The sequence below is a fragment of the Heteronotia binoei genome, chromosome 1 (assembly GCF_032191835.1).
Source record: "Heteronotia binoei isolate CCM8104 ecotype False Entrance Well chromosome 1, APGP_CSIRO_Hbin_v1, whole genome shotgun sequence".
Lineage (NCBI taxonomy): Eukaryota > Metazoa > Chordata > Lepidosauria > Squamata > Gekkonidae > Heteronotia > Heteronotia binoei.
This window is the reverse complement of record NC_083223.1, coordinates 279,316,598-279,343,730: the sequence shown is the minus strand read 5'-3', so window position 1 is coordinate 279,343,730 and position 27,133 is coordinate 279,316,598. Positions and strand designations below refer to the sequence as shown.

The 27,133-nt window shown below is 46.7% G+C and overlaps 1 protein-coding gene across 1 annotated transcript; it reads right to left on the bottom strand.

Annotated features, from left to right (window-relative positions):
* Window positions 1–813: 813 nt before the first annotated feature.
* On the bottom strand, window positions 814–22,751 carry LOC132586359 (zinc finger protein 436-like). Its single transcript, XM_060258432.1, has 9 exons — window positions 22,683–22,751; window positions 19,215–19,718; window positions 17,742–17,856; window positions 16,745–16,800; window positions 16,437–16,563; window positions 13,308–13,427; window positions 11,457–12,948; window positions 1,265–1,313; window positions 814–870 (listed from the first exon to the last, which is right to left on the bottom strand). Exons 2-9 carry the CDS (start codon window positions 19,638–19,640, stop codon window positions 814–816), a joined length of 2,442 nt encoding a protein of 813 aa, XP_060114415.1. The 5' UTR covers window positions 19,641–19,718; window positions 22,683–22,751.
* Window positions 22,752–27,133: the final 4,382 nt, after the last annotated feature.

Genomic DNA, 27,133 nt, shown 5'->3' with positions numbered 1-27,133 from the left:
AATCCCATCTCAATACAGGAGATTGTGGACGTAATCAGAATTCAAAAAAGTAACAAGACTCCAGGCCCGGATGGACTTCCGATTGAGTTTTTTAGAGCCTTTGAAGATTTATTATTGCTACCCTTCAAAAAAGTAGTTGAGAATGCCTATAACACAGCTGAGATTCCAGACTCTTGGAAAGAAGCTTTAATTACGCTTATTCATAAGGAAGGTACAGATCCTTCAGAAATCAAAAATTATAGACCAATTTCGCTTTTGAACAGTGATTACAAGATATACGCAGCCATATTGGCAAATAGGTTGAAGAAAGTAATTGCTGGCTTAATTCATGAAGATCAGACTGGTTTTGTTCCAGGTCGTTTAATGAACCAGAACGTGAGGCTATTGTTGAACGCGTTTGAATATTATAGAGAACATCCTGACAAAGAATTTGCTGCCATATTTGTGGACGCTGAGAAGGCCTTTGATAATGTTAACTGGAACTTTATTAAAGCGACATTGTCTGCAGTCGGCTGTGGTGAGAGATATTCCAGAATGGTTGAAGCGGTTTACTCGAAGCAGGCTGCAAAAGTGAGCTTTAATGGAGTAATGACTGACTCAATTGAGATAGAACAAGGTACCAGACAGGGATGTCCGTTATCCCCTTTGCTTTTCATTCTCACTCTAGAACCGTTGATTAAGAAGATCAGGGAAGACTCTCAAATACGAGGAACTAGAATAAATAACATAGAGTTTAAGACTATGGCGTTTGCGGATGATCTTGTGTTTTCCTTGGAACAACCCTCTTCCTCGATAGTTCCTTTAAAGCAAAGATTAAGAGAGTTTGGAGAAGTATCCGGATTCAAATTGAATGTCGCTAAGACCAAAATTCTAACGAAAAATATGGGAAAAGACCAAATCGAAATCTTAGAGCAGCTTTCAGGCTTTAAGCATGAAAAAAAGATAAAATATTTGGGGATTCAGCTTACAAGTGACTTAAAGTCTTTATATAGAGACAATTATGAAAAAATATTGAAAGAAATCCGCAATGACTTAACCAACTGGAAAGACTTACAAATTTCACTACTAGGCAGGATTGCCACAATAAAAATGAACATCCTCCCAAGAATTTTGTTTTTGTTTCAAACAATCCCAATTACCTTACCTAAATCATTCTTCCAGCAACTCAACTCTATCACCAAGACCTTCATTTGGCAAGGCAAGAAAGCTAGAATTAAATTGAAAGTTTTACAAGATAGTAAACTAAGAGGTGGTCTAGCCTTACCTGACTGGAACTTGTATTATAAAGCTTGTTGTATTGCTTGGCTGAGAGCCTGGTGTAAGTTAGACAATAAAAAATTATTGACTATTGAGGGTGCTGGCCTGGGGGAAGGCTGGCACAGTTATATCTGGTATCATCCTCCTAGCAAAACTGGCCGATTTCTTAGACATGAAATAAGAAGATCTCTGTACAAGATCTGGGAAGAAATTAAAGTACATTATACTTATACTCCAAGATGGCTATCTCCGGTAGAAGCTCTGACCCATCCAAACTTGTACAACTGGGACATTTTACAAGACTATGCCTTCCTGTTAAACAGCCAGAATGAGCTGATTGAGGAGGAACTTTCTAAGTTAAGTTGGTGGCTCCAGTGCCAACTTAAGTCAAGATTTCGCAAAGATAAAGAAAAGGGCTTTACGAACACTCCACTTGATCTAGATCTCATACTAGAATTTAAACAGAAGATAATTTCTAAAGTTTATGACTGGCTACTTCAAATTAAGATGCAGGACGAGGTTGTGAAAGAAACATGGATACGTTGGTTGAAGGACTTTGGTTACAATATAGATTTGGAGGAATGGGAACAATTATGGAAGCGTAACATAAAATTGATCAAACCAGCAGAACTGAAAGAGAATTTATATAAAATGGTCTATAGATGGTACCTTACGCCTGATAGGTTGGCAAAAATCTATCCTACATACTCTGACAAATGTTGGAAATGTCTAGAAGTCAAAGGCTCCCTGTTTCATATATGGTGGAAATGTAAATATGCTAAAAAATATTGGTCACAGGTTAATATTTGGATCCAAAAAATTTTAAAAATGCAAATTAACCATGTGCCGGAATTGTATTTGTTAAATATCTGTAGATAAAGCTTGCCTCTTTCTAAATTGAAACTGTTATTGTATATAGTTACCACAGCTAGAATTTTGTATGCTAAATATTGGAAAAATGGGAAAACTCCCAATAGAGAGGAATTTATCAACAAATTGTTGGCAGCCGCAGAATCTGACCTAATGTCCACAAGATTAAGAAATGGCAATGTGCAAAAATGTCAAGAGGAATGGGACCCTATTTATAAATGGGTTAAAAGCAAAGGTGTGGGATCGGAGTAACCATGGGGTTTTTCCCCCTTTGCCTTTTTTGATGTTTAACTCTCTCCATCTCCCAGTGTGTATGGTTGGGTAGATGTCAGTTGTTAGATGTTAGTTTGTAGTTGATTGTTTGTATCTATCTTGTTTGTGGTTTGTGAGAGATGATTGTTTATGTATTCTCTGTTTATTTTTATTTTATTTCTTTGTCTTTTCTTTTATTTGTATTATTTTTTCTTAATAAAACTTTTAAAAAAGGGTGATTAACGTGTGGAATTCACTGCCACAGGGGCTGGTGGTGGCTACAAGCATAGCCAGCTTCAAGTGGGGGTTAGATAAAAATATGGAGCAGAGGTCCATCACTGGCTATTAGCCACAGTGTGTGTGTATAGATATATAATTTTTTTGGCCACTGTGTGACACAGAGTGTTGGACTGGATGGGCCATTGGTCTGATCCAACATGGCTTCTCTTATGTTCTTATGCCCAGCCATCTCATGTTTCCAGTTTTCAAAAGTTTTATTGATTTCAGAAAGATTGGGGGTAGGGAATAGAGGGAGTAGAAAACACAATTCATTTTGACTTTGTTCTGCATAGAATATTTTCAAAAAGTACAAGCTTAGTTCTACAATATTTTCTTTACATGAAGTGTCCCATATTATTATGTCTAAACTAAACATCATCCACATTTTAAAATTTTATAGCATAAAACTATTGTTACAATTATCTATTAGTTTTGACAATTCTAGTAAAGGCAATTTTGTAATATAAAACACAGGGGAGGGGGGAAGGAGAAATAAGTTCACACCAGAGAATCTTAAGAGTCTTGAATGTCAACCAGGCATAAAATTTCATCTAATATTTTCTTGCTTCTTCTTTAGATTTCCCAGCCAACAGCTGGGATAGAAAGTCTAGCTCTGCTGTTTCTAGAATTTTTCCCACCAAGTCCATTCTCATGGGAATTTCCTGAGATTTCCATCTCTGTGCCGGAAGAATTCTAGCTGCTGTGTTAAAGTGTGCCAACAAATGTCTCATTTCTTTGGAATAGTCCTCAGGAAATATGTTCAATAAAAATAGTTCTGGTTTGAAATGAATCTGTGTCTTCATAATCTTCTGTAATATTTCATTTTCCAATAACCCTTCACCATCTCGCATGTCCACCACTTATGGTAATAAGAACCAACCTGTTTAGTGCATTTCCAACATTTGTTCGACATATTAGTATAAATCTTACACAATTTATGTGGAGTCAGGTAGCATCTAGAAAACATCTTATACAAATTTTCTTTAAACATTGCTGATCTAGTTAATTTAACGTTAAGCTTTCACATTCTTCTAATGTAATATTATGACCAAATTTTTTTGCCCATTGGACCATACAATCTTTTACAACTTCGTCTTGTGTCTTCATTTGAAGTAAATATGCATAATGTCAGCAAAGGGTTCATTGAAGTTTCAAAATGATCAGACTTGGCTTTGTTGAAAACTAAGTTTCATTTATTGATTACAACAATGTTACTCTCTACATGGATTCATTGAAACTGATAACAGATAGCTTGAACCATTGGCATTTATGTATACACGTCAAAGGCTTTGGGCTTTAAATTCCTTCTCATAATAAAACCTACAGTTGTTAGAGAATTTTGCAGGGCAGCAGAAAAATACTGAAGGAGAGGGACAGGCAAACACAGGAATTAATAGACAAGAGAGATAACTGTATTCAATGGTAGAATATATTACCAGGATAGTATCCAATATTCAGAGTCGTTGCCAGGCCAAGGTCATACACAGTAATCAGTACACACTTCAGGAGATAACAGTATACACCAGTAAGTATACACAGCACGATCCAAGCATGGTAGCATAGGATCCAACACCAGCAGTGTTTGCTGCCACCCAGACAGTGAGTCTCACAGTACCCACAATCCTTACAGGCAGGCAGAGCAAGCTCACTGAGCTTCCCTAAATACACACACCAATCATGCAACCTCACCAGAGGTTGCATCAGCTCTGTGAGTCAGCACAAAGCCTAATTACAGGTGAGGTCATTCCACCTTACCTCAGTAACAGGTAACAGCTGGGCCATGATGCAGCATGACTCAGCATGACATTGCAGAAACAACATTTACTATTACTAAGATGGAGTCAGCCAGCCATTTTAGGACTGAGTTCCAACAGTTCCTGCAAGTAACACTTTCACACTCCCGCTTATCTCTTACCGGTGATGTTTACATTCCCCCCCTTTGTGATGTCCTTGCTTTGCTCAGGAGGCGCAAGGAGGCTAGCCGAGTGTTTTGCACTTCAAAGGCCCTACTGGCCTTTGGAGTTTTGGCAGCCTCCATTCCCACCCCTCCTTCTTTTTCTTGCAGGACACATGTGTTAGTAGCATGGCATTTTATTCAGTAGTGATATTAGTAAGCAGGGATTAAATACATTCATAAAGCAAAAAAGACTTCAATGAAACATTGTCTGACACATATAATTTGGAGATTAGTTTTTCCTGTGGATCCAAAAGGATTTTATCAAATAGATATTGTTCTGTGTTGAAACCTTGTCACCTTGTCTTTGGCATATCTGGATTCAACTTGCATTCTTAACCACCAATTCATTTTAACATCCATATTTTCCAGCTCTTCTCTGGTTTTCAATTGATTATCTTTTCCCAACAGATCTTCATACCTATAGTTCTGATTTAATTTTAGGAGATTTGGATGAGTAAATGCTTCTACTGGAGAAACTCATCTCGGAATTTTTTTGATAAATTCTAGTCTTTAGCCATGACCACGTATGGTATAAGGATTTTCGAAACCAGTGATTCTTAAAATAGGAATGGCCTTCAAGTCTTTGATACCATAAAAATGCATGCCACCCCATAGTGAGATCATGTACTTCTAACAACAATTGTCTTGTCGTTCAGCAGTATCCAGTCTCTTACCCATAGAAGCGCAGAAGCTTTATAATACAATTGCCAGTCTAGAAGACTCATACCTGCTCTTAATTTAGAGCCTTGTAATGTCTTTAATTCTAGGTTTTTTGCCTTGCCAAACATATTTAGCAACCATCTTGTTCAGTTCTTGGAAGAATCCACTATTTAAAAATATTGGAATTGTTTGAAAGATGAATAGCAACCTTGAAAGGATATTCATCTTTATTAAAGCTCTCTCTCTCGGCTTGACTTCGCGAACGAAGATTTAAGAAGGGTGCAGTAGTCCACGTCTGCTGCAGGCTCGCTGGTGGCTGACAAGACCAATGCGGGACAGGCAGGTCCGGCCACAGTGGCTGCAGGGAAAAGTCTGATTTGGGGTTGGTGCTGTAGCAGTGCGATTCTTCCTCAATCTCCTTTTGTCCTCAAGACCAGCTATGTGTGCGTTCTCAAAGGAAGAGACAGCCTGATGGATGGTGTGCCTTTATTAAAGCTATTCTTCCCATTAAGGATAGTTTCAAGTCGTGCCATTTTTCCAAATCTTTTTTAATTTCTTTACACAATTTGTCATAATTATCTGTTGTCAAATTACTACACTTATCTGAAATAACACCACCTAGATATTGGATTATTTTTTTCATACAAAAACCCTGATTTTTGCTGGAAGGATTGAATTTGTTCCATCGTCATATTGTCAGAAATTTCGTTTTATGATAGTTAATCTTTAATCCTGCCCAGTGACCAAATTGTTTAATCTTATTTATAAGATAGTCTATTGAGTCCATCGGTTGTTCTAGTATAAAAACTAGGTCATCTGCGAAAGCTCTCATTTTGTATTGTTCATCTTTTATCACAGCTCCCTTTATACTTGTATCTTCCCTTATTTGATTATTCAATACCTCCAGAGATAAAATAAAAAGTAGAGGAGACAATGGACAGCCTTGTCTTGTACCTGTTTGAATGTTAATTCAAAATTAATGGGGAGGGATGGTGGCTCAGTGGTAGAGCATCTTCTTGGTAAGCAGAAGGTTCCAGGTTCAATCCCCGGCATCTCCACCAAAAAGGGTCCAGGCAAGCAGGCGTGAAAAACCTCAGCTTGAGACCCTGGAGAGCAGCTGCCAGTTAGAGGAGGGACGGTGGCTCAGTGGTAGAGCATCTTCTTGGTAAGCAGAAGGTTCCAGGTTCAATCCCCGGCATCTCCACCAAAAAGGGTCCAGGCAAGCAGGCGTGAAAAACCTCAGCTTGAGACCCTGGAGAGCAGCTGCCAGTTAGGGGAGGGACAGTGGCTCAGTAGTAGAGCACCTGCTTGGTAAGCAGAAGGTTCCAGGTTCAATCCATGGCATTTCCAACTCAAAAGGGTCCAGGCAAGTAGGCGCGAAAATCCTCAGCGTGAGACCCTGGAGAGCCGCTGCCAGTCTGAGTAGACAAGACTGACTTTGATGGACCGAGAGTCTGATTCAGTAGAAGGCAGCTTCATATGTTCAATTACATGTTAGTTCGCTGTTCACTGTCACCCTTGCATTTTATGAAGAATATATTGCTTCCACCGCTCTCAAGAAGTTTTCACATCCCATGCCTTTCAGTTGCTGCGCCATCTCATGTTTCCCCAGGGTCTCAGGCTCGAACTACTGACCATGAGATTTCTGTAATGAATGCTAATAAATCAAACGTAGGTTTGCAACTTACACACACACACACCTGAACAGCATATGCAAGATTGCTGCAGCACAGACACGGGTGATCACCCACCCAAGTATTCCCAGCTGAATTCTACACAAAGTATTCTTCTGTTTTAACAGGATTTTTGGCTGCTCCCTACAACCGCATCCTAATTTAAGGATCCTAACTAACCTTTGTGGTCTGCAGCAGCTCTCCGAGTGATAGGGTTGCCAAGTCCAAGAAATATCTGGGGACTTTTGAGAGTGGAGCCAGGAGAAAGGGTGTGACAACCGTAATAGAATTCCAAAGGGAGTTCTGGCCAATGCACTTAAAGGGACTGCACAACTTTTAAAGGCCTTCCCTCTATTCGAAATAATTGATAGGGGCACTTTCTTTGGAGGCTCATAGAATTGGACCCCCTGGTATAGTGGAGTGTCCAGTGGACATTCAACCCCACACCCACTTTCTGATTACCCTGAAGGGGCAGGGAGAGCCAGTTTGGTGTAGTGGTTAAGTGCGCAGACTCTGATCTGGGAGAACCGGGTTTGATTCCCCAGTCCTCCACTTGCAGCTGCTGGAATGGCCTTGGGTCAGCTATGGCAGAGCTATCCTTGAAAGGTCAACTTCTGGGAGAGCTCTCTCAGCCCCACCCACCTCACAGAAGAAGAAGAATTGCAGATTTATACCCCACCCAAATCTCTGAATCAGAGCAGCTTACTATCTCTTAAATCTACCTCCCCCACAACAGACACCCTGTGAGGTGGGGGGGGGGGGCTGAGAGGGCTCTCCCAGCAGCTACCCTTTCAAGGACAACTCCTACAAGAGCTATGGCTGACCCAAGGGCCATTCCAGCAGGTGCAAGGGGAGGAGTGGGGAATCAAACCCAGTTCTCCCAGGTAAGAGTCCGCACACTTAAGTGCTACACCAAATTGGCTCTCTGTTGTGTGATGTCTGTTGTGGGAGAGGAAGGTATAAGAGATTGTAAGCTTCTCTGAGACTCTGTGATTCAGAGTGCAGGACGGGATCCAGGGTCCAATTGGACTTGACTCTTAACGCTTCACCAAGACGCCTTTTGTTGCTGATAGATCTAGGAAACTTGAGAGGTTAACGGCATCCCACAGCAATAGTTTCCAGCAGTGGTTCTCATCCTTCCCTCCTCCCTTGCCCATTGGGGGGGTACATACGACACGGCCTTTTCAGTGGCAGCTCCACAATTCTACAAGCTCCCCAGGAAGGTGTGCTTGAACCCCACACCTTCGGCCTTTGAGAGGTAACAGAACACGACTACAGGACTGCAATTGATTAAAGCTGCCCTAAACTGATATTTTAAATGTTTTGGATTGATGTATTCTTATACACTTCATTTTATGAACTTCATTTAGATTAGAGGTTGCCTTGGACTCTTTAAGGCAGAAAGACACAAAACACTGCCTTATGCTGAACCAGACTCTCATGCCGTCATGGTCGGTCTTGTGTACTCAGACTGGCAGCAGTTCTCCAGGGTCTCAGGCTGAGGTCTTTCACATCACCTCCTGCCTGGTCCTTTTAACTGGGAGATGCTGGGGATTGAACCTGGGACCTTCTGCATGCCAAGCCACTGAGCTATGGCCACTGAGCTCTGGCCCTTCTCCATGGCTCTCCAGCTGAGGTCTTTCCCATCACCTCCTGCCTGGTTCATTCAACTGGAGATGCCGGGGATGGAACCTGGGACCTTCTGCATCCCAAGCAGATGCTCTGCCACTGAGCTATGGCGCCTCTCCATGGCTCTCCAGCATCTCCGGCTGAGGTCTTTCCCATCACCTCCTGCCTGGTCCTTTCAACTGGAGATGCCGGGGATGGAACCTGGGACCTTCTGCATCCCAAGCAGATGCTCTGCCACTGAGCTATGGCGCCTCTCCATGGCTCTCCAGCATCTCCGGCTGAGGTCTTTCCCATCACCTCCTGCCTGGTCCTTTCAACTGGAGATGCCGGGGATGGAACCTGGGACCTTCTGCATGCCAAGCAGAGGCTCTGCCACTGAGCTATGGCCCCTCTCCATGGCTCTCCAGCTGAGGTCTTTCCCATCACCTCCTGCCTGGTTCATTCAACTGGAGATGCCGGGGATGGAACCTGGGACCTTCTGCATCCCAAGCAGATGCTCTGCCACTGAGCTATGGCCCCTCTCCATGGCTCTCCAGCATCTCCGGCTGAGGTCTTTCCCATCACCTCCTGCCTGGTCCTTTCAACTGGAGATGCCGGGGATGGAACCTGGGACCTTCTGCATGCCAAGCAGAGGCTCTGCCACTGAGCTATGGCCCCTCTCCATGGCTCTCAGGCTGAGGTCTTTCCCATCACCTCCTGCCAGGTCCTTTTAACTGGAGATGCCGGGGATGGAACCTGGGACCTTCTGCATGCCAAACAGATGCTCTGCCACTGAGCCATGGCCCCACAGAATGACAGTTAACAAATTATCCCTGTGGGTAAAAATCAAACAAAAGAGAAGCCCCGAAAGTTGAGCACAGCCTTCAACATTTGGTATTTGGTCACCAAATGTCTGTCAAACATATTTTCCTTTAGTAAACAATGTGGGTTTTCTTTTAGTCAAGATCCCCCTAATCACAGGCGCTCCAAAAGGTAATAAGGAAGAAAGTTTTAATTTATACCCTGCCGTTCTCTTGGAGTCTCCTAGAAGCTTACAATCTCCATCTCTCCCCCTCCCCACAAATGTCATCCTGAGAGGTAGGTGGGGCTGAGAGAACTCTCAAGAGAACTGCTCTTGGGACAACAGCTCTGAGAGAACTACGACCGGCTCAAGGTCAAACCACCAGCTGCATGCGGAGGAGTGGGAGAAAGAAAGTCAAAGACGATCTTTTAGGCTGAAAATATGCCTGGCTAAAGGGCATCCACAGAGCTTTATTAGCTTAAAGAAACATTGACTGAGGGGTGACATGACAGAGGTTTACAATATTATGTATGAGATAGAGAAGGTAGAGGAAGAAGGACTTTTCTTCCTTTCTCACAATACGAGAACTCGTGGGCATTCAATGAAATTGCTGAGCAGTCGGGTTAAAACGGATAAAAGGAAGTCAAAGGGTGATTAACATGTGGAATTCACTGCCACAGGAGGTGGCGGCGGCTACAAGCATAGCCAGCTTCAAGAGGGGATTGGATAAGCGTGAGGAGCAGAGGTCCATCAGTGGCTATTAGCCACAGCATATTGTTGGAACTCGCTGTCTAGGGCAGTGATGCTCTGTATTCTTGGTGCTTGGGAGGGGGGCAGAGTGGGAGGGCTTCTAGTGTCCTGGCCCCACTAATGGACCTCCTGATGGCGCCTGTTTTTTGTTCCACTGGATGGGCCATTGGCCTGATCCAACATGGCTTCTCTTATGCTCTTACTTTTTTAATATTCTTACAATGGATTTGAACCCAGACCCACCAAGTCTAAACCCAACACTCTTCAACTGACCAACCTCATGAATGGGGGAGAACTGGGTTGGTTTCATTCATTCACGAATATCAGTCATGCCCATAGTGTGGGTTTCAAGCATCTGCAAGAGAATTTTCCTTCTACTTCTATTTATTTATTATGCATGGTTGTGTGCGTGTCTGCACCTGGAGATTAGGGCGACCTACAGCGACTGACCCCTACTAGGGGACTAGAGGATATTCAGAGAAGTGGCTGAATAAAGCCTGCCCCTATACTCCCAACTGCAGATATTTCCTGGAGGTCTCCCATCTAAGTACAAGCCGGAGTTGACTCCTGCTTAGCTTCCCAGATCTGAAGATCAGGCTTGCCTCCTGGACTCCAGGACAGGACTCATAAAAACTTCCAGAAAGCACCGCAAACAAAATGTCTCATTTACTTGAAACAAATAATCATCTCTTTAAGGAGCTATGACCCTCCCGTAAATGAGTTTTGTTTTCTCCTGCTCATAACGTAACACTTAATCATGAGTTGCCAACTATCTGGAGGGGGTAAACATTTCGTTAATACCATGTGGGATAGTGGGATGTACTTGAGGACTTCAAATATGGCTAAGCTCCTTCAATAGCCTATTTTTAACATTTCTGCCTGTTGACGGCAAAAATTCTATGTAGATTCATGTTTTCGAGAAGTCTTTTAATGAACTAAGATGTTCCGTGATTTCTAATTCTCTGGATTCTTAGATACTGTCAAAGACCGCCATGCTGAATCTCTTTCCACACTCTGAGAATTCAAAAGGTTACTCCCCTGTGTGAGTATTCTTATGGTTTTTAAGATGGCGACTCTGACGGAATCTCTTTTCACACTCTGAGCATTCAAAAAGTTTCTCCCTTGTGTGGGTTCTCTGATGGCTTTAAAGAATACTACTGTGACTGACTCTCTTTCCACACTCTGAGCATTCAAAAGGTTTCTCTCCTGTATGGGTTCTCTGATGCCTCTGAAGATGGACGCTCAGACTGAATCTCTTTCCACACTCTGAGCATTCAAAAGGCTTCTCCCCTGTGAGGGCTTTGAAGATGGCCACTGTGACTGAATCTCTTAGCATGCAAAAGGTTTCTCTCCTGTGTGGGTTCTCTGATGGCTTTTAAGATGGCCACTGTGACTGAATCTCTTTCCACACTCTGAGCATTCAAAAGACTTCTCCCCTGTGTGGGTTCTCTGATGCTTTTGACGATGGCTACTTTGACTGAATCTCTTTCCACACTCTGAGCATTCAAAAGGCTTCTCCCCTGTGTGGGTTCTCTGATGGTTTTGAAGATTGTAAATTTGACTGAATCTCTTTCCGCACTCTGAGCATTCAAAAGGTTTATCCCCGGTGTGGGTTCTATGATGGCTTTGAAGATGACTACTCCAACTGAATCTCTTTCCACACTCTGAGCATTCAAAAGGTTTCTCCCCTGTGTGGGTTCTCTGATGCTTTTGAAGACTGGCACTGTGACTGAATCTCTTTTTACACTCTGAGCATTCAAAAGGCTTCTCCCCTGTGTGGGTTCTATGATGATTTTGAAGATCACCACTCCAACTGAATCCCTTTCCACACTCTGAGCATTCAAAAGGCTTCTCCCCTGTGTGGGTTCTCTGATGGCTTTGAAGATGACTACTCCGACTGAATCTCTTTCCACACTCTGAGCATTCAAAAGGTTTCTCCCCTGTGTGGGTTCTCTGATGCCTTTGAAGATGGCCACTGTGACGGAATCTCTTTGCACACTCTGAGCATTCAAAAGGTTTCTCCCCTGTGTGGGTTCTCTGATGGCTTTGAAGATGGCCACTCTGACTGAATCTCTCTCCACACTCTGAGCATTCAAAAGGTTTCTCCCCTGTGTGGGTTCTCTGATGGCTTTGAAGATGGCCACTCCGACTGAATCCCTTTCCACACTCTGAGCATTCAAAAGGCTTCTCCCCTGTGTGGGTTCTCTGATGGCTTTGAAGATGACTACTCCGACTGAATCTCTTTCCACACTCTGAGCATTCAAAAGGTTTCTCCCCTGTGTGGGTTCTCTGATGCCTTTGAAGATGGCCACTGTGACGGAATCTCTTTGCACACTCTGAGCATTCAAAAGGTTTCTCCCCTGTGTGGGTTCTCTGATGGCTTTGAAGATGGCCACTCTGACTGAATCTCTCTCCACACTCTGAGCATTCAAAAGGTTTCTCCCCTGTGTGGGTTCTCTGATGGCTTTGAAGATGGCCACTCTGACTGAATCTCTTTCCACAGTCTGAGCATTCAAAAGGTTTCTCCCCTGTGTGGCTTTTTCTATGTTCTTGAAGATGGCCAAAGCGTTTCTCGCCTCTGTGGGTTCTTTGGTGCACAAGGAGCTCCGATCTACTTTTGAAATACTTTCCACATTGAATGGATGTACTTGCCTTTATTATTCTCTGATTTGGAAAATGTACAATACGCCATCTTATATCTCTTTTCTCAATTATATGCCTGACTTTCATTCTCTTAGGTCTGCCTCGACTCCTGATGTTTTCTCTCAAGTCTTCGATCTTAACTCCTTCTGGCAACTGCTGATCAAGTTCATCACCCTCTTCATTCTTCTGATCATCCTCTGCTGGAATAAAGAAATTCCATTTATACCTGAGGGAGCAGGTAAGATCCCAAAGCACCAACATGACTTCAGGAAGAAAGGATTGATGGCCCTTTCACCTCCTCCAGCTTTCCTGGACATAACCCCCCCCCCCCACAACATACCTAGGATATATTATATTTAAGGATCCCTCATCCCCTCAAGAGCCACAGCTCTTGCTCAGAAGGAACTCCTGACCCTCCAAATCCCAGTTCCCAAAAGGCCTCTTTACCCAGCAGGCTGTAGGACTGTACCAAGCCAAATGTTGCTCAGAAGTGAATCAGAAATTTCCATGGCTATTCCTTGCCTGTTCTCTTGACATAACCGTGAAGGGTACTCACTGTCAGTCACCTCCTTTGGGAAGGATACATGTTTTTGGGATCCTCCCGAGAAACTCTGCAGCCTTTCTTCAGATGCGAGACTCTTGTCTTTCTCCACCAACGTCTCTCTTACACTTCGGTCTTCTTTTGCACACACACACAGAGATAGAGAGGGAGAGAGAGATCATTCTTATATGGGGAAGGAAAGAAATTCAAGAGTAAAAATTCTTCTGGGAGGATGGAACCGTGGTCGAGATCATAGCCCATAACCCCAACTGGTACGGATCTGTGAGGCAAAGCACCCCATTTCCCTGCAAGGTGTAACAGGATTCTTAAGCGGCCTGGTCTGCCTTGCAGGTGTTCATGATTTGACTCTCCCTGCAGGTAACATCCTTATCTCTTTCAAGGCCAGACTCAAGACTCTGGTAATTGGTTAACTGTGAGATTAATCCCGCTGTGTAATCAGGATGGAGGGGGGAGGGGAATGGTGCTACCAGCCTCTGGAAGATTCCGTCTTGGAGGACCCTTGATTGGCTCATTTGAGCCACCTGATCCTAGAGGGGTGGAAAGTATAATACCGATATAGACCAGAGAGAAGCCATGCAGACTCTATGCTCATGCCATGCTGGTGCACTTGGATGTTTCTTCCTTTGTTCTGACGAACTGTTTTTATGTAGAGTAACTTAAGCTACAGCTGGAATACTTATGCTGTAAGGAGAGGTACCACCTAATGCCAGACATTTCATGAACATAAGATAGTTTTTCTGTTGCCGAACTGGTTAAGTGTTTGGTGTAGTGGCTAACATAAGTGTACTGGTTAAGTGTGTGGACTCTTATCTGTGAGAACCGAGTTTGATTCCCCACTCCTTCACTTGCAGCTACTGGAAGGGCCTTGGGTTACGACAACAACAACAACAATTTTTATTTATATCCCGCCTTCCCCGCCGCAGCAAGCTCAGGGCGGCTAACATTAGTTATACAAAATATTTAAACAATTACATTAACAATTTAATTAAAATTCCGGTTAAAATTCTAAAATTAAGAAAATAATATGCTAGTGCTATTTTACGATGGCGAATTTCCTAGCAGCTTCCCTCTTAGTCAGTGAAGGCCAGTCGGAAGAGGATAGTCTTGCAGGCCCTGCGAAACTGTTCAAGGTCCCACAGGGCCCGCGTTTCCTCTGGAAGTTGGTTGCATAGGCGTGGAGCCTTAGTAGAGAAGGCCCGATCGCGGGTGCTTTGCAGCTTCACCTCTTTCGGCCCGGGAATAGTCAACAGGTTTTTCTCAGCTGACCTCAGTGCTCTCTGGGGTTCATATGGGGAGAGACGGTCCCTAAGGTAGGCAGGTCCTCGGCCATATAGGGCTTTAAAGGTGATAACCAGCACTTTGTAACGAATCCGGTATACAACTGGCAGCCAGTGCAGTTCACGCAGCCCAGGCTGTATATGCTCCCACTTTGGGAGCCCCAACAGCAATCTGGCCGTCGCGTTCTGCACCAGCTGCAGCTTCCGGGTTCGGTACAGAGGCAGCCCCATGTAGAGGGCATTACAATAGTCCAGTCTCGAGGTGACCGTTGCATGAATCACCGTTGCCAGATCTTGACGCTCTAGGAAGGGAGCCAGCTGCCTTGCCCGCCTCAGGTGGAAGAAGGCTGACTCGGCAGTGGCTGCAATCTGGGCCTCCATTGTTAATGAAGGCTCCAGTAAAACTCCCAGGCTCCTGACCCGGCATGCCACTTTCAGCGGCGCCCCGTCGAAGACCGGGAGAGGTATTTCCCTTCCCCGGGCGCCCCGACCTTGGCAAAGGACTTCTGTCTTCGCTGGATTCAGTTTCAGCCCACTCTGCCTTAACCATGTTGCCACAGCCTGCAGAGCCCGGTCCAAGTTCTCTGGGACGCAGTCAGGCCAGCTGTCCATTAGTAGATAGAGCTGGGTGTCATCGGCATATTGGTGGCACCCAAGCCCATATCTCCTGGCAATCTGGGCAAGGGGGCGCATGTAGATATTAAATAACATCGGTGAGAGAACTGCTCCCTGAGGCACCCCACACTCCAGTGTGCGCCTCTGGGACAGTTCGCCTCCGATTGCCACCCTTTGTCCCCGATCCTCGAGGAAGGAGGAAAGCCATTGTAAGGCTGACCCCCTAACCCCTATATCGGCGAGGCGGTGGGTCAGTAGCCGATGGTCGAACGTTTCGAACACGGCCGACAGGTCTAGCAACATCAGCACCGCCACACCACCCCGATCCAGATGCAGCGTTAGCCATAGTTCTTGCAGAGTTGTTTTTGAAAGGGCAGCTTCGGTGAGAGCTCTCTCAGCCCTAGCTACCTCATAGAGTGTGTGTTGTGGAGGAAGAATATAAAGTATATTGTGAGCCGTTCTGAGACTATGATTCAGAGAGAAGGGCAGGGTATATATATCCGATATCTTCTTGTCCTTCTGAGCTATATATGACTTGTTTTTACATCCTTCATAAATCTTTAGAACTGTAGATGACTTGTTTTTACATTCTGTATAAATCTTTATATAGTTTTAAAAGTCCCTGCTTGACTTGTGTCCACTCTCCTTGTGAACCGACTGAACTGGGTGCTGTTCCGGTACAAAGACTAGTAACCCAGGGGGACCCAGGCTTGGGTTCTTAACGGGATCATTTCCAGATCTCAGTTCAAGGGGATGTCTGTAATCCCATCGCGGGGAGTAGAGGGGGTGTTGTAAATTTTAGCAAGAGAGAAATGAGGATCTGGCCCCTCCCAGAGTCTTTCCGAGCGTCTCTGTCGTGCGCCAGCCTGAGCTCTCCACAAAGTCCCCTGGGGGAGAGGACTCCTCAGGAGATAGGGAGCCACATATGGCTGGCTCTGAGTCTGCAGAAGCCAGCAAACAGGCTGGTGAGCTGCAGGCTGACCAACACTCACTACCAACAGCTGATCCAGAGCCACCCCCCAGCTTGTGAGCACCTGGACATGTCTGGCTTGTTGGCCTGCAGCTGCTACATACCAGTCTCTCATCCCCACCTTTGCCTCTGGCCTCTGACCAGGACAATTTCTCTGGCTTGGGCGAAGGCCACAACACTGGGCAAGGAGCTGGAAAGTCCTCAAAATGATGTACTGCTGTTCAAGTTCTAACTTCGGCACTCGTGGAAGATCTTCCTTACTCAGAGAGATGACGCTCCAATAGTTCTCCCGCATGACTTCCCTGTAAAGAGTTCTCTGGCCTGGGTCCAGCAGGGCCCATTCTGCTGGAGTGAAACGGACAGACACCTCCTCAAAGGAAAAGGGACACTGAAAGAACAAGCAGATTTAGTCCTCAGAGACTGCACACTGGTCTAAAGGGCACAGGATGTATGGCTTGACTTGGGGACAGCCTCTCTCTCCTGGACCATTGTAGAAACCGCAGGAGCAAAAGCCCTCCCCCCAAGAAAGGAGGGGGGAACCCAGGCTGTTCCCTGTTTATTTCTCCTACCTGGACTGTTTCCACACCCCCAAACACATGAGGACTCAACAGCATCTCTCCGCTACCTGGGGAGGAAGGAGAAAGAAGGAAGGAGAAAGTTGAAACAAAGAAGGGTGTTTGTCGTGACTTCCTATTCCATTAGCAGGTTTGTTCCCCTCTTCACACACTCCCTTCCCAGGAGGCTGAAACCTTGCCCTGCGTACACGCAACACATTCTTTTACTCAATTCTGGGAGAGGCAGAAGAGAAGTACGCATGAGCCTCAGGGGTGACAAAGGCCACCAACGTATTTCAGGCTTCTTTGAGACCTGAAATGTGCCCTATGAACTCTGGAGTTCAAAGGTCACAGCATCCCTGCTGGATCAGACCAAAAGCCCAGGAATCCCGTTCTCCTGCTGTCTGGGCCTTCAGGTCAGGTCTAGTGGTGGGAAAAGGGAATGGAAATGACATCACATGACATGTCACCATCGCATTCAGCCAAAAACCAGACATCACTTGAGCGTTCTGGAGAAGCCAGGGTAATATCAGTGTCAAGCTAAGGCCTCCCCCCAATCTCCTGGGGTGCCAGACCACAGCCTCTCATTCCTACCTCAGCATCCTATTCCCCCCAGTGCCCCTATAAGCCTGGGCACAGAAGCCACATTTCCGCATGATTACTGGCCCCTAGGAACTGGCTTTCAGCGCTCAATGCTGCCCCAAGAGACAGAGGCTCCCTGTGCCCTCCAGGTGGAATAGCTCTGCCCCGGTCTGTCTGCCTTTTCTTTTCTTTCTTGAGCCACCCTGACTTCCTTTTATGGAAGGAAGGTGAGATATGAGAATTTCAATGAATGGGAGGAATGTACCATCTCTATAATTTTCTCCAATCCCCTTCAAGAAGAATCGCAGTTCGTTGGCGTTGAGTGCTGTTTGTTATGTGAAGAAGTATTTAATTCTTTTCCTGTCCTGAACTCTCTACCCATCCGGTTCACAGGGCACCCCAACCGCATGCAAGCAAAATGGGTCCTTACCACAGGAGAGGGCATCTTGGGCACCCTCCTGGGTGTGCGCCCTCTGCTCTCGCTCCAGGGAAGCTTCTTCCGCCTCGGGGAATGCTGCGTCTCTCTCCACGGATGGTCCCCACACCTGGAACAGCAGCCAGGGAGAACGGAAAGAGATGGAATGGAAGAGAGTGAGCAATGTTTCCCGCCCCACTCCCATACTCAGCTATATGGAATACAGGAAAATGCACGCCTCATACAATTCAACACCTTATATCACAGTGGACTTTATATGTTTTATACAACAGGAAATATGAAACTAGCAGACTTTGGAGGATGGTAGAAGACAGGAGGGCCTGGCATGACTTTGTCCATGGGGTCGCAAAGAGTCGGACTCGACTGCGACCGAACAACAACGACTAATATGAAACTATATGCAATGACTTCATCAATACAAAACGTTCAGGTCCTTTGTCTCCAGAAGTAGGTTACTCAGTCCATATCTCATTAAACAAGTGCACTCTAAAAAAGAAGACGATGACATTGGATTTATATCCCTCCCTCCACTCAAGAGTTTCATAGCGGCTCACAATCTCCTTTATCTCCCTCCCCCACAACAGACACCCTGTGAGGTGGGTGGGGTTTAGAGTACTCTCCCAGCAGCTGCCCTTTCAAGGACAACCTCTGCAAGGGCTATGGCTGACCCAAGGCCATTCCAGCAGCTGCAAGTGGAGGAGGGGGGAATCAAACTCGGTTCTCCTAGATAAGAGTCCGCACATTTAATCACTACACCAAGCAAAAGTCCTTCAAACAGAGTGCTCAAAGAATTATTTAACAATACAAAAAACTCTGGGAGAAAATGAAACTCTTCGAAAGACGCTGAAGTCTCTTGCACCTGGGGCCCCTTGCCCAACGACCGTTTCCCCCAGAAGTGAGGTCTTTTTCAAGATTTCCTCCTCACCAAGAATTCGTACGGAACGGTAAAGTCTTCCACAGTTCCAAAAGTGGCCACTCTGACCTACAATTTATGCGTCTGACAAGCCCAAGCTGCTCTTGAACGTTTTGTATTAACACAGTAATTGCATATAGCTACAGATATACTGTAGTACAAAACATATAAAGTTCACTGTGATGTATGATACTGAATTGTATGAGGAGTGCATTTCCCTTTCTTTTCTATAGCTGTGCACTGTTTTAACACAGGAGCCCATTTTTGATGTTGTTCGCCGCTCCTGGAGTCTGCACCCTTCCAGCCGCACCTGGTGAGATATCCGGGGGGATAAGAAATTTCCTAGCAGAAGAGGCTGCCGAAGGAGGCTGTTCATTTCCCATACGGAGGATTAACACTTGGGGAAATAGAACAATTTATATCTTGCTGGAGTCCAGTAAGTATTATATCTTTCAAAAGAAGAAACCACGTGGACAAATATCTCTCAGGGGAACTTCAGGATCAGGTCAGGGAATGTGATTTGAAGGGGACATACCTGGAGGGAACCCCCTCACCTGCTCTGCCGGCCTCTCCTCCTCGGCCTGACTCAGCAGGAAGCCTTCAGCCAAGGCCACCGCCTGGCAGCTGCTCTCTGGCCCACATTCTCTGACCCAGCGTTGCACTTCCAGGGGCAGGATGGCGAGGAACTGCTCCAGGACCACCACGTCCAGGATCTCCTTTTTGGAGCGCCTCTCTGGCTTCAGCCAGCGGTTGCTGAGTCGATGGAGCTGGCTGCAAACCTCTCGGGGCCCATCCGCCTCTCGGTAGAGGAACTGCCGGAAGCGTTGGCAATGCACGTCTGAGATAGGCATGACCTGGAAAGACATAGCTGGCACAGTGTTTTCCTGTAATTCAGCAGCACCACTCCCAGCTTGGGTGCGACGGGGGCCTCTGTTCGATATCGTGCCACCTCCAGGTTCTCCTGGGTCCTCCTCTTCCATCTCCTTCACCTGCTCTTGGGTCACCTCCAGCTGGGTAAAGGTACCTTGAATGACTCGGCTATGAAGACAGACTTCTTTCTAGAGGGAAGGAGAGACAGAGACTGTAAGGTTATCACAAGGAGAGAATCTGAGAATCGCCTTGGCAGGTCAGCTCAAGAGGGTTTGCTGTGGCTTGCAGACCAGGTTTCATATCATTTTGCTATATTACATACCAAGAGATTTTAGATATACCTCCAGGGTTCTTTGGGAAAGTTGGCCATCTCTGGTTCTAAGAAAGTTAAAAGCTTAGCCCACCTTACATGGGTTCAGTCTGGCAAGGGGCTAATTCTTCAGGGGAGCTGGACCCCCAAACGACCACAGGGACTGGTGACCTCTTCAATAGACATAAAGCGTTAGGTAAGAAGAACAACACCTCCAAAAACAATGGAGGTCCCTTTCTGAACTGTGGGATTCACTTGATTAGATCCTGGATTTTGGGGAGCCTGAAAACCAACTCCTCATGGTTTCGTCACTACTAGAAGAACATAAGAGAAGCCATGTTGGATCAGGCTGATGGCCCATCCAGTCCAACACTCTGTGTCACTTGAGAACGTAAGAGAAGCCATGTTGGATCAGGCCAGTGGCCCATCCAGTCCAACGCTCTGCGTCACACAGTGGCCAAAAAAACCAGGTGCCATCAGGAGGTCCATAACAACATAACAGAAGCCATGTTGGATCAGGCCAGTGGCCCATCAAGTCCAACATAAGAACATAAGAGAAGCCATGTTGGATCAGGCCAATGGCTCCTCCAATGCAACACTCTGTGTCACATAAGAGAAGCCATGTTGGATCAGGCCAATGGCCCCTCCAATGCAACACTCTGTGTCACATAAGAGAAGCCATGTTGGATCAGGCCAATGGCTCCTCCAATGCAACACTCTGTGTCACACAGTAGCCAAAAAAAGCAGGAGCCATCAGTGGGACCAGGACACTAGAAGCCCTCCCACTGTGCCCCCTCCCCCCCAATCACCAAGGATACAGAGCATCACTGCCCCAGACACAGAGTTCCAACAATACTCTCTGGCTAATAGCCACTGATGGACCTCTGCTCCATATTTATCCAATCTCGAAGCTGGCTATGCTTGTAGCCGCCACCACCTCCTGTGGCAATGAATTCCATGTGTAAGACACGCTTTGGTGAAGAAGTACTTCCTTTTATCAGTTCTAAACCTACTGCTCAGCAATTTCATTGAATGCCCACATTGTGAGAGAGGGAGAAAAGTACTTCTTTCTCTACCCTCTCTATCCCATGTGTAATCTTGTAAACAACTATCATATCACCCCTCAATCGATGTTTCTCCAAGCTAAAGAACCCCAAGCGTTTTAACCTTTCTTCATAGGAAAAGTGTTCCAACCTTGTAATAATCCTAGCTGCCCTTTTCTGCACTTTTTCCAATGCTATAATATCTCTTTTGAGGTGCGGTGACCAGAACTGCACACAGGATTCCAAATGAGACCGCACTATCGATTTATACAGAGGCATTATGATACTGGCTGATTTGTTTTCAATTCGCTTCCTAATAATTCCCAGCATGGCGTTGGCCTTTTTTATTGCAAACGCACACTGTCTTGACATTTTCAGTGAGTTATCTACCACAACCCCAAGAGCTCTCTCTTGGTCAGTCTCTGCCAGTTCACACCCCATCAACTTGTATTTGTAGCTGGGATTCTTGGCCCCAATGTGCATTACTTTGCACTTGGCCACATTGAACCGCATCTGCCACGTTGACGCCCACTCACCCAGCCTCAACAGATCCCTTTGAAGTTCCTCAGAATCCTCTCTGGTTCTCACCACCCTGAACAATTTAGTGTCATCTATAAACTTGGCCACTTCACTGCTCACTCCCAACTCTTACAATCTTCTCTGGTTCTCACCACCCTGAATAATTTAGTGTCATCTGTAAACTTGGGCACTTCACTGCTTATTCCCAACTCCAAATCATTAATGATTTGGCAATGAGGATCCTGTGAATTTAGGGGGAGGCGTTTGTGAGTCTCCTGCCTTGTGCAGGGGGTTGGACTAGATGACTCTGGAGGTCCCTTCCAACTCTAGGATTCTATGACTGTTAAGAGCGGTTCCTCAGTGGAACAGGCTTCCTCCGTGGGAGGTGGTGGGCTCTCCTTCCTTGGAGGTTTTTCAACAGAGGCTAGATGGCCACCTGACAGCAATGAGGATCCTGTGATCCAGGGTCTCAAGCTGATGTTTTCCACACCTCTTTGCCTGAACCCTTTTTGGGAGATGCCGGGGAATGAACCTGGGACCTTCTGCTTACCAAGCAGATGCTCTTCCACTGAGCCACCGTCCCTCTCCACGAAGCCCCAGCTGTGGCTCTCCAGGGTCCCAGGCAGAGATCTTACCCCTTGCCTGCTGCCTGATCGCCTCCACTGTCCTAACTTGTAACTGGAAATGCCGGGGATTGAACTTGAGCTCCTCTGCCCCACTAACCCACGGAATCCCCCACATAAAGATGAAATACAATTAAACCTCTAGCCCCAAGGGGACGGAAACCCAGTCCAGGCCTGAGCAACTTGGCGGGGGGGGGGGGGTGCCTGGCGGCAGAAAAGTGCAGGAAAACCAAGCCCCAAGCACTGCCCTGTATTCCCTTTGACAAGGCGAGCTCCTACCCACCCTGGCCTAAAGGGTAGGGGGGTGGGGGAGATGTCAAATGCCCACAAAGGACCCCCCCCCCCCCGTGCCACTTATTGCCACCAAAATTAGCCACACAAGCGGCCTCGTGCGGCAGACAAAATGGTTGCCGCGCGCGCTTTTCAGACCCCCCTCAAGGCTTGCAAGCCCAGTCCTGAGGGATGAAGATAAGCTGGCCAGTGCATTGCGCTGCACCCGCCGCTCGCGCTCCGCTGCCGCCGCCCAGGATTCTGATTCCAAGTAGGCGGCTGCCTGGGGCGCCCCCTGGCCGCAGGGCAGCCACACCAAGCCTTGCCCGCCTACCTGAAGGAAGCCCCACACATCAGCTCTGCCCAGCCGCGCCCCGCAGCCCTTACCTCCCATTCACCGCTGCCTGCGCCTGCCTGCCTCGCTTTCCCAGCAGCCAACGGTGCTCGGCGCTGCCCGCTGTCGTCATCTCACAGCACTGGCTGGTGATTGGTTGGGAGTGGAGCGCCCCCACTGGTGTCGTCATCCCATGGCGCCGCTGTCTGGTGATTGGGAGAGCAGGAAGCAGCATGTTTCAAGGAGGAATCCGCCAGGCTCCTTCTCCCCCTGGGCTGCCTCCCAGTCCCTCCCGTTGGCCTTGGGAGAGAATCCCTTCGCTTCCCTTCCAACCCTGGGACTCCACAGGCTTCCTCCTCGGGAGGTTTGGGGCTCTCCTTCCTTGGAGGGTTTTCAGCAGAGGCTGGATGGCCACCTGACAGTGATGAAGATCCTGTGAATTTAGGGGGAGGTGTTTGGGAGTTCCTGCCGTGCAGGGGGCTGGACTAGATGACTCTGAAGGTCCCTTCCAACTCTATGATTCTAAGTTTCCACAGTCCTCCTTGGGAGCTGGTGGGCTCTCCTTTCTTGGAGGGTTTTCAACAGAGGCTGGATGGCCACCTGACAGTGATGAAGATCCTGTGAATTTAAGGAGAGGTGTTTGGGAGTCTCCTGCCTTGTGCAGGGGGTTGGACTAGATGATCCTGGAGGTCCCTTCCAACTCTAAGATTCTTTGGGAGGTGGTGGGCTCTCCTACCTTGGAGGTTTTTCAACAGAGGCTAGATGGCCATTTGACAGCACTGAGGACCCTGTGAATTTAGGGAGAGGTCTTTGTGAGTTCCTGCCGTGCAGGGGGCTGGACTAGATGACCCTGGAGGTCCCTTCCAACTCTAGGATTCTATGAATCGGTCTCCATAGGGAATAATGGAGCACCCAGCAGACATTCCCCCCCCCCCCACACTCAATTTCTGATGAGCCTGAACGGGGGGTTGGGCTCAAAACTGAGGGATCCCCTGCCGCCACCTGGGGATTGGCAACCCTAACCCGGGGGGGGGGTGCTCCTAAGCTCAGCCCACCACTGTCCTCGGATGGATTGGAGAGGGTGTTCCCCTTCAGCTGGCAGCAGCCCTTCTTCCACTCACTCAGCTCCCTGGAGAAGACTGAATTCCCGCCCCCGGCAACAGGGCCTTATATGCTCTCTCCCATGGACCAGCCCCCCTGGATGGTGATTGGGCTTTCCTTTTCCTCCACTCTCACCCCAGTCCAATCACAGGGCTTAGAGGTTGCCTGGGAAACACAGGCCTCTTGCAAACTTTATACCAGGCCTCAGAGGCCTTCTGGAGGGCTGTAGGCCTCACTGAATCGTTCACCTTTCGGGTTGTCTAAATCTCCATTTGGGGGCAGGAGATTCCCTGGTTTGGAGGCCCTCCCCCCTTCAGGGTTAGCAGAAAGCAGGGGGGACACTCCATTATTCCCTATGGAGACTGGTTCCCATAGGGTATAAAGAAGAATCCATCTGTGGGTATCTGGGGTTTGGGGAGGGGTCCTTTTTTTTGAGGTAGAGGCACCAGATTTTCAGCATAGGTGCATTTCCTCAAAAGCCCCCCTCCCTCCAAATTTCAAAAAAGATTGGACCAGGGGGTCCAATTCTATGAGCCCCCAAAGAAGGTGCCCCTCTCCTTCATTATTTTCAATGGAGGGAAGGCATGTAAAAGGTGTGTGGTCCCTTTAAATGTGGTGGCCAGAACTCCCTTTGGAGTTCAATTATGCTTGTCACACCCTTGCTCCTGGCTCCACCCCCAATGTCTTCTGGCTCCACCCCCAAAGTCCCCAGATATTTCTTCAATTGGACTTGGCAACCCTAGTCCACCTCCTTCTTGAAGTGAAGCCTCCAGAACTGCACACGACACTCCAGGTGTGGCCTGAACAGCGCTGTGCACATTGGGACTAGGACGTCTTGTGAATTCGGTGTCCCCTCTAAGCTGAGTGAGTGTGAGCTAGCTCACCGCTTTTTAGCCTCTGGCTGACACATTTTTTGTCTCAGTTCAGGAAAAATGGCCCCAGAACAAACTATTGCTGCAGTAGCTCACACCTTTAATGCCAGTAGAACACAAAGTAGAATTTTTGCTCACAACGCAGTTTAGAGCAGGGGTGTTAAACTCAATTATTATGAGGGACGGATCTGACATAAATTAGACCTTGTTGGGCTGAGCCATATTGGGTGGGGACGGGCCATGTTGAGCTAAGCCATGTGTGTACCTTTTTAAGATTAGATAGCAGAGATATAAACTTTATAAAGGACACAGACAAACACAATTAACTATTTAGAAAAAAAACAAAACATTCTTAAAATGTTAGCGCTTGTTGGTTTTAAAGGTGCTTTCTTTGTATTTCTCCCATGGGATCCAGAGAACTGGCTTTTTCCTTCCTTCCCCAGGAGACTGATGGGGGAGGAGCCTCAGCCAACTGAAGGAAGAGTGGCTTGGCTCAGTAGCTCTGCTGTGTGATTGAGAGAGCCTGGAAAAACAAGCTCTGCCTCCCTCCTCCCCTTCCTCCTGGAGAAACCTCAGCCAATGGAGAAAATAGAGGTTTTGCTCTGTAGTTCCTGTACGATTGAGCAAGCCATGCAGAGCAAGCTGTGATGCAGAAGGGAGAAAGACAGAGGGAGAAGGAAGCAGAAGACAGCCAGTTGCTTGGGCGCCTGATAGGAGCCCTCCTAGGGCCTGATTCGGCCCCCGTGCTGCATGTTTGACACCCCTGGCTTAGAAGGAGTATTGCTTGTGATCTGGATGAGGGGTGTGTTGGATTTTTATATATATGATGTTTCTATATGACTGTTCTTATTGAAGGGCCCGTATTTCTCTAATAAAAAGGGACGGTTGGCCGACGAATGAACTTATCTGGGAAAACACATTTGGTACTACTTAGTGGCTGGCCGGATAAACTTAGCGGCAAAAGTATGTGTGGAGTCAATATCTTGTTATGTGACTGCATAGTTGCACAAAAATGCTGTAAACAAGTTTGTTCCCAAAACATCTGAAGATGATAAAGTAAACTTTGATAACGGTGTCCTCAACACATGGAGTACTAATGAGGATCTGGGAAAACAAGTCTATTAATCTCATTGCGGAAGAGCATATGAACATATGAAGCTGCCTTCTACTGAATCAGACCCTGGGTCCATCAAAGTCAGTATTGTCTTCTCAGACTGGTAGCGGCTCTCCAGGGTCTCAAGCTGAGGTTTTTCACACCTATTTGCCTGGACCCTTTTTTGGAGATGCCAGGGATTGAACCTGGGACCTTCTGCTTCCCAAGCAGATGCTCTACCACTGAGCCACCGTTCCTACCCAATGCAAGCACTGCATCCAGGACACTGTTAGAGAGTGTGGCAGTCCCTGGGGGGCAGGGGGGGGGAGATCCATATCAGTGAGCACTAGGCCTCCCATAGGTGGATGGCAGATTATATCTTCACTCTCTAACAGCGTCCTGGATGCAGTGTTTGCATTTCTCCCATAGGAGAGAATGGCAATCATTCACTTATATGGCAGAAATAAAAAGTGGTCTTGGAGATACCATCACAGAAGGGATCAAACCTGTTCCCAGTCTCACAATTCTGGCCAGCAAGAATCAAGCCACTTTCCCTCTGCAACAATAGCAGCCAAGGTTCTATTTCTTGGATACACTAGAGCACACTGTGGTGGAATGTGGGGAACTGGCTTAAGTATACAAAGCTAGATCAAGACGTTTGTGTCTTTCGCCTTTTCTCTGTTAGACTTTCTCCTTTTACTGTTAATCCATCTCTTTTTCTCTCTCATCAAAAGATGGTTGTGGCCCCATCTGGTACAATCTACTTGTGGACAGGTTGCAAGGCACCCTCCAGAAAGCAATGTACTGTCCCTCCTCCAACTTACATTTTTAAACTTCTGTGTTTTATGAAATAATGGCATTGCAATTGCAGAAGATATCACCACTGTTTCTGCTAAGTGTCTGCCAGTCTGCCCTAGAGAAAAACTCCATGTAACACCCACATTTTCATAATAAAGCCTCTACACACACAGCTTTACTTTCCAGAAAAGCCAGCAAGCATTCCTGTTGTAGGGTAAATAGTAATGCTGAATGTAAACCAACCTACACTACTTTAAAATCCGCTGTCCTTGGTCCAAACCTGGTTTCATCTGTTCACATAGACTCGCTAGCATGGATCAGGCAGTGAACACATTTTTTTAAAAAGAAGATATTGGCTTTATATCCTGCCCTATATTCTGAATCTCAGAGTCTTAAAGCAGCTTACAATCTCTTTTACCTTCCCCCCCCCCAACAGACACCCTGTGAGGTAAGTGGGGCTAAGAGAGCTCTTACAGCAGCTGCCCTTTCAAGGACAACTGCTACGAAAGCTATGGCTGACCCAAGGCCATGCCAGCAGGTGCAAGTGGAGGAGTGGGGAATCAAACCCGGTTCTCCCAGATAAGAGTCTGCACACTTAACCACGACACCAAACTGGCTCCAACTACACCAAACTGGCTCT

Excerpts from the sequence above, each read along its gene's own strand:
- LOC132586359 (XM_060258432.1), bottom strand. The coding sequence starts at position 19,640 with ATGGAAGAGGAGGACCCAGGAGAACCTGGAGGTGGCACGATATCGAAC. Across the intron at positions 16,801-17,741 it reads CCAAGATGCCCTCTCCTGTG|GTAGCGGAGAGATGCTGTTG; the intron begins GTAAGGACCCAT and ends CTTCCTCCCCAG. Across the intron at positions 12,949-13,307 it reads CCCAAAGGAGGTGACTGACA|AGGATGATCAGAAGAATGAA; the intron begins GTGAGTACCCTT and ends TTATTCCAGCAG.